Source organism: Vollenhovia emeryi, unplaced genomic scaffold, assembly GCF_000949405.1.
Source record: "Vollenhovia emeryi isolate VEMERY1.0 unplaced genomic scaffold, V.emery_V1.0 DF939514.1, whole genome shotgun sequence".
NCBI lineage: Eukaryota > Metazoa > Arthropoda > Insecta > Hymenoptera > Formicidae > Vollenhovia > Vollenhovia emeryi.
The window spans coordinates 31,987-39,469 of record NW_011966852.1 but is presented as its reverse complement, the minus strand read 5'-3'; the positions used below and the strand labels follow the sequence as shown (position 1 = coordinate 39,469).

The 7,483-nt window shown below is 39.2% G+C and overlaps 1 protein-coding gene across 1 annotated transcript; it reads left to right on the top strand.

Annotated features, from left to right (window-relative positions):
* Window positions 1-42: 42 nt before the first annotated feature.
* Window positions 43-6,573, top strand: LOC105557350 (the record flags this gene model as incomplete). Its single annotated transcript, XM_012004566.1, has 5 exons — window positions 43-838; window positions 1,193-3,487; window positions 3,572-3,826; window positions 5,726-5,940; window positions 6,313-6,573. Coding segments are annotated over 5 exons (3,822 nt in total), but the record flags the coding sequence as incomplete, so codon positions are not given.
* Between the last annotated feature and the right edge of the window lie 910 nt (window positions 6,574-7,483).

Below are 7,483 nucleotides of genomic sequence, written 5' to 3'. Positions count from 1 at the left end.
TCTCGAAGACAGGAGGCTGATGCTCGGAGACATGCTCAGCAGAGGGTCGATGAAAATGATGAGGAAAGTTCCCAACGACAGGAAGCTGATGTTCAGAGACATGATCAGAGAAGACGCCAAGCCAAAGAAATGAATTATCAGATTGCGCTAATTGATAAAGGCAATGAAATGAATGTGCCTGTTCACAAACTTGGCAAAATGAATGTTAAATGTCAATTTTGTAAATCATTGAATTTTGCGTGTGAAAAGCCCAAAGATGGAAAATTTACATATTGCTGTCAAAAGGGCAAGCTTATATTAAAGCCCATAAATTTGCCTGATTTTCTTAAGAAATTATACATGGGAAATGATAGTTTATCAAAGAATTTCCTTGATAATATTCGATCCTATAACAGCGCTTTAGCTATGGTTTCAATGGGTGCACCTAGCAATAGGAATCCAATGGATGTTGTGAACCTTGCTCCTTATTGCTTAAAGATTCATGGGCAATATCATCATTTTATATCTACGGCAATGCGCCCAGGAGATGGGCAAGCCCCGCGTTATGCACAGCTTTATTTTTTGGATACAGAAGAAGCTGTTAATTATAGAATGAATAACGAAGCCAATCAGGGGTGTGATCAAGAACTGATAAAAGATCTGTCAGTATTCATGGTCAAAAACAATGAACTTGCAAAGACATTTAGGACGATGCGTGAGGTTGAAAGAGATCTAAATCCGAGAGGCACTGAGGTTCCAAACTTAATGTTGTGCTTTCGAAATGATCCAAAACAAGATCAAAGAAGATACAATGCTCCACGAGCTAATGAAATAGCTGTGGTTTTTCAGAATGTAGATGGTGAGCCTCCATTCGAGAGAGACATTCGGATTTATAACGAAAATTCGAACGATGTCCAACAAATTTCAATTCTGGACAGAAGGTGTGACTCAATGTGTTACCCTTTGTTATATCCATACGGTAACGATGGATGGCATTCAGAATTGAAAACTGATAATCCTAAATAGGGATTCAAAGTAACTCAAATGGATTATTATGCACACTTACTTGCACCAAGAGCCGAATTCAGCCATTTTCAAAGGGTACGCAAGTTGAGATGTCAATTTATACTTGATGCCTATATGAAAACTGAAGCGAATAGGCTTAATTACATTAAATTGAATCAGCCCCAATTAAGAGCTGAACTTTATTCAGGGCTAATGGATCATCTTCATAATAGAGCAGAAAATGAAGGAATTACACCTGGTATACCTGTAATATTACCATCCTCATTTATGGGCAGTCCAAGAAATATGCAAGAAAGATACCAAGATGCTATGTCTTTGGTTAGAAAGTTTGGTAAACCAGATATTTTTCTAACAATGACATGCAATCCTCAATGCCCTGAAATTAAGGAGAACCTTGATGGATGCCAAGTAGAGTATCGACCTGATTTAGTCGCTAAAATATTCAGCTTGGACGTCAAAGAGGTTATGAGGGAGTTGATCCAAAATAGAATTTTTGGAAATATAATAGTCTATGCAGGCGTGATTGAGTTCCAAAAAAGAGGACTTCCACATATGCATTTACTTGCAATGTTGAGTGAGGAAGAGAAGCCTCGACTTCAAGGAGTAATTGATATGATGGTATGGGTTGAAATCCCGGACGAAGAAAGATATACAGAACTTAATGCAAAAGTTCTGAGGCACATGATTCATGGACCATGTGGTGATCTTTCAGGGAGATATTCTTGCACTGGGAACGATGGAAAATGCACAAAGGGCTTTCCAAAAGAGTTTCGAGACGAAACAAATGCTAATGTGAATGGATATCCCATGTATCAACGAAGGAATACTGGGAAAAAATACATTGTCAGAGGAAAAGAAATTGACAATCGATGGGTAGTGCCATATTCGCCATATATAATTATGAGATATGATCGGCACATCAATTTGGAAATATGCTCATCAGTGAAGAGCGTAAAATACTTATACAAGTACATTCACAAAGGATTTGACTGTGCTGCAATTGAAGTGAAAGCACGAGATGGCACAATGTTCATTAAAGTAGATGAAGTTAATTCATTCATGGATGCAAGATATGTTAGTGCTCCAGAAGCAATGTGGAGATTGAATGGATACAATCTGTTCATGAAGTCTCACACAGTAATAAGACTGGCAGTTCATTTGCCTAATCGCCAAATGGTTTATTTCCGAGCCGGAAATGAAGAGCAAGCTGCTGAAAGAGAGCTTAACCGAGATACTACATTGATTGCATGGTTTAAATTGAATCAATATGATGAAAATGCGAGGAAATTTCTTTACACAGAAATACCTTCTCATTATGTTTATGAAAAAAAGGAAACTAATTGGAAGCTACGCCAAAAAGGTATTAACAAAATAATTTCAAGGCTATACACAGTGAGTATCAGAGACACTGAAAGATTTTATCTGCGTCTACTACTCCTTAATGTGACTGGAGCTAAATGTTATGAGGATCTGAGAACTGTCAATGGAGTTATGTATGATACATTCAAGGATGCAGCAATTGCAAAGGATTTGGTAGAAACTGATGATCTTTGGGACAAAACGCTGGAAGAAGCGACAGGATCCAAAATGCCTGCACAGATTCGAGAGGTATTTGCCTACATTTGCATTTTTGGAACTCCAACAGATGTACCAACACTTTGGAATAGATACAAAGAGTTAATGATTGAGGACTATATACACAACAATGTTGGCGATCCTGAAAATATGGCTTTGATTTATATAGAGGAAATTCTGAAAATTAATGGAAGCAGCTGTGTAAATTTTCAATTGCCAAATCCATATCCGGTAAATATTTACATGACAGAATATAATGTGGAAGAGAAAAGGCAACGTGGTAACGATTTATTATCAACACTAAATGAGGAACAAAAAAAAGTGTATGATTTAGTCATGAGAGCAATTGACAATGAGAATGAACCTCAGAGATTATTTTGTATTGATGGGTTTGCTGGTAGTGGTAAAACGTACCTGTTTAACACATTACTGAGATTAATCCGAGGAAGAAAAGAGGTGGTTCTTCCATGTGCATCAACTGGCATTGCTGCCACACTTCTAAAGGGAGGAAGAACCTATCACTCACTGTTCAAGTTGTCCATCCCAATTGATGAAGGTGCAAAATCTAATATTAGAGAAAACTCTATAGCTGCGCGAGAACTGATTGCTGCAAAACTCATTATATGGGATGAGGTGAGTATGACTGTAGGACATGCCCTAGGAGCAGTTGATAAACTACTAAGGGATCTAATGAAGAATCCAAGTTTATTTGGAGGAAAAGTTATTTTATTTGGAGGAGATTTCAGACAAAATCTCCCTGTAGTGCCTCATGCACAAAAAGCAGCGATAATTGAGTCGACTGTTAAATATCATACTATATGGAGAAATGCAATTCAAGTTAAACTAAAGCAAAATATGAGAACTGGAGATGAAAGAGAATTTGCAAATTGGTTGTTGCAACGCGATGGTAAATTGTCAAATATGGATGAATTAAATCCTGATACAATAGAAATTCCTTAGGATTTTATATCAGAACAATCTCTTATAACAGAGATTTTTGGAGATAGAATCACTATGGAACAGGTTCGACAAAATCAAGATCGAGCAATTCTTTGTCCTAAGAATGAGGATACGTTTAAAATAAATGACGAAATCCTTCGTTTAATGGAAGGAGATGAAAAGGAGTATCTCTCAATTGACTCTATTATGAGTGATGATCCACAGGAACAATTGAATTTTCCGACTGAGTTTTTAAACTCTTTGACACCCTCTGGAATGCCAGTTCATCGACTAAAAATAAAAATAGGTGCAACAATTATTCTATTAAGGAATTTTAATACGAAGAAAGGACTATGCAATGGCACAAGATTCATTGTAATTGATTTAAAATCTAATTTGATTCATGCGGAGGTTCTGACTGGCCCTGCAAGAGGTCAAACTGTTTTCCTCCCAAGGATTAATTTCCGTCCAAATGACTCGGAAATTCCGTTTAAGCTCAAAAAGAGACAGTTTCCTATTAGAGTGTCATTTGCTATGACAATCAATAAATCACAGGGACAAACTTTACAAAAAGTTGGGATTTATTTGCAAAATCCCGTATTTGCACATGGACAACTGTATGTAGCATTTTCTAGAGCAACAAAGAAATAATGTCAAAGTTAAGGTCGTTGAGGACAAAAGTCAAGGGCATCTCATTGAGGGAAGTTCAAAAATATTTACGAAAAATATTGTATACCGAGAAATTTTATAAATTGACGAACAATAAAATTGAGGGGAAATCAATAATGGGTGATGAAAGGTATTTAAATGATCAAAAAATATTATTAAATCCAAAATGATAGAGATGGTTGGAAAGGATAAGTATTGCAGAGTACGCAGGTCACGTCCGATTCGATAGCACTTTGACAGAAAAAGAGGGCGTAACGGGAGGGGGTACTGAGGCAACGTAACGCGTGCTTCACCCGCACGGGGCGTAAAGACAAAAAAAGAATAAACAAGTAACAGGAAAGTGCGCCGGAGAGAGTATTTCAGGAGATTAATAAAAAAAAACGATAAATATAAAGCGCGAGATTAGAAGGTATATATAAAGAATAATGAGAGTGAATTAGGTCTATTGGGGAAACCACTTAAAAAAAACGCGCCAAGCGATCTACCACAAGGTGGTGTGGAAATGATAGTTTAGAGAAGAAAAAAAATTAATCAAAAAAAAATTTTCAAAATAAGTTTCGGGGTTTCCATGTACAGGGAGATTATGGTCGGATTTTGTGAAACCGATAAAAAAATTGCAAATTTTACGGAGAAGAATTTCGCAAATGAGTTTTTAAAGTCAGTGACACCATCTGGAATGCCAGTTGATCGAATGAAAAAAAGGGGCAAAAATTATTCTATTAGGGAATAAAAATACCAAGAAATGACTATGGAATAACACAGGATTCATTATTATTGATCTAAAATATAATCTGATTCATGCTATTACTAGCTTTTGAGCACGCGCGAAGCGCGGGCGAAAAAGCTAGTTTAATTTATAAAGTAATTATTACTTTCTCATTATTGTTCTAGTATATCTTAACATGTATTATGTAGTTAACAGTATTTGAAGCTTACATAAAAACAAATTTTGCTGAGATGCATCACAATAAATTGAACAAACTTATTTGTACTGGATCAGTGACAGATGGCACCTATAAATTAGATGTGTGGCAGTTGTGACAGCCACCCTTAAACTGTCACATTACTGACAGAATGAAATATTGATTACTCAAAGGAGTTGCTTAGCAACATATACAAATTAATTAATTAATCCGCTAGGGGGAGATTAATTTTCGAGGAAACTCGCTTTTAAAATTCGTTGAAGAACAGGATATAAGGAGAGCCATCGACGTCGGATTTTCAGGAAAAAAAAGTAATTCCTCAGCATAAAGGGAGTCTCGATAAATCAATCACGACTTCCAGGAGAAGCATAATTCTCCTCCCCCCCCCTCCTCGGAAGAAGAAATAGTCTTCCGTCGACCAACTCGCCCAAGGAAACTTTCAACCAAGAAAAGGTCCTTGAGCGACGAGGTAACTGGCGCTGGTCGCCAGGATCAAGGCGCTGGCCGCCCAACAACAGGCGTTTCGTCGCCTAAAGGCGCTGGCCGCCAAACAGCAGGCGCTTCGTCGCCTAAAGGCGCTAGTCGCCAAGCATCGGGCGCTCCGCCGCCTCCAGGCGCTAGTCGCCAAGCATCAGGCGCTCCGCCACCTCCAGGCGCTAGTCGCCAAAAACCGACACCACAGGGCGCTGGCCGCCAGGAACCAGACATCCTCCGAGCTCCCGAAGAAGACACCTTTTTGCCGACCAAGAGGACTCGTCCTGGAACGCCGGAGATCCTCGAGGGAATTGAGGAATTCCTGGACTTCCCAGACCTTCTCTCTCCACTACCAGTGAGTCCGAGGAAAGAGGCCGCAACACAAACCGAGCTACACCAAAAGGAAGCAGCCACGCAAACTAAGAGAAGAGGTGGAAAAATTTGTAAAAATCAGAATAAAAAATGTAATAAAAAAATGTAATAAAAAATAATAAAAAATATATATAATACAAAAAAATCTTTAAACGCCGCAACACACATCTTTGCGCCAAAGATGTCCATATTATTTCTTTCTTTTATGACGATTATTTTGCACTTGGGATAAGTAAAGGTGATCAAATGTGTAAGATATGTAATTATACACACAGTTATACATATAATATACAAATTAATTTGATCAAAGAATCAATAAGTGCTCAGATTAGATATAATGTATACGCATACATAGTTGGACAGTGGCAGGCAGGAAAATCAGAAGCAGAAATTGCTGATGATATTCCCTGCTCTCAGAATAGTCCGCAAATGGATACAGCGATTTGCTGAAGGTGGTGATCATGTGTTGCATGATTATCGCAAGCATAATCGCCGACCACGCAGGACGACGCAGCAACAAGACTGGGAAAATGTCTGGGCACAAATGGTTCTACGCTGGGAACAAAGAAGGGAGAGAACGGTAGCAGCGTTAGTCGAGCATGCGAAAGAAGCCTAAAGAGAAAGTTTAGTGCAGAAAAATTATTTAATGCTTTTGAAACTGAAATGTCTAAATTTCAAATTCCATTTTTAAATATTGTTACGCCCGTCATGAGAGATGTGCTGAATTCGGATGCGACGGTTCGGATGCGACGCCCGGTATCGTGACGGGTTGCCACGATACCGATGTCAATGAACGATATTGATTTAATGTTTGTTTTGTTTGGATTCGAAGTCTGGTTCTTGAGCCGGGCGGACGTCTGTGATTTAATAAATCTGCTTTTTCGTTCTTTACGAAGTCTCTCGCTTTCATTATCACGCGCGTGAGTGTACCCGTGATGCGCCGTGCCGGTACGCGGGTGCTCGAGTGCGCGACAGCGGCGTCGGAGACGCAACAATATTGTTACGCTCGCGAAGAATCATGCTCAAGGATGGAAAGCGGCGCCCGGTATCATGGCGGGTTGCCACGGTACCGATGGGCAACTGTTGTTTATTAAGATAATCGATAGATTGGAAGCTTGGCTCTCGAGCCGTGCGGACGTGTTGCCATTGTAATAAAGTTCCTGTTCATCTTATCTGGTGTGTCTCTTTGACGCGAACGTGCGCGGAGGAGTGCCGGCACCCTCGGGAACCGAGTGCGTGATCGGTGAGCGCGGTGACACGGCGATCGGCGAACGCGAAGACGCGCGCGGAGCGTAACAATATTATTGCCCTATCATGTGACAACGCGTCTGTAATGACAGAAAAACATGTATTGTTTAAAAAGAAACTCGAAGCAAAATGCAGAAACTTATTAACATTTCCATGTCCTTGCCATTCAGCCGCATTGGCTGTGCACACTGCATGCGCAAAAATGCCAGATTTCTGTGAACAATTTCTCAGAAAAATTGCAAATTATATTAATAGTAGTCCAAAGCTTTCAGCAATAT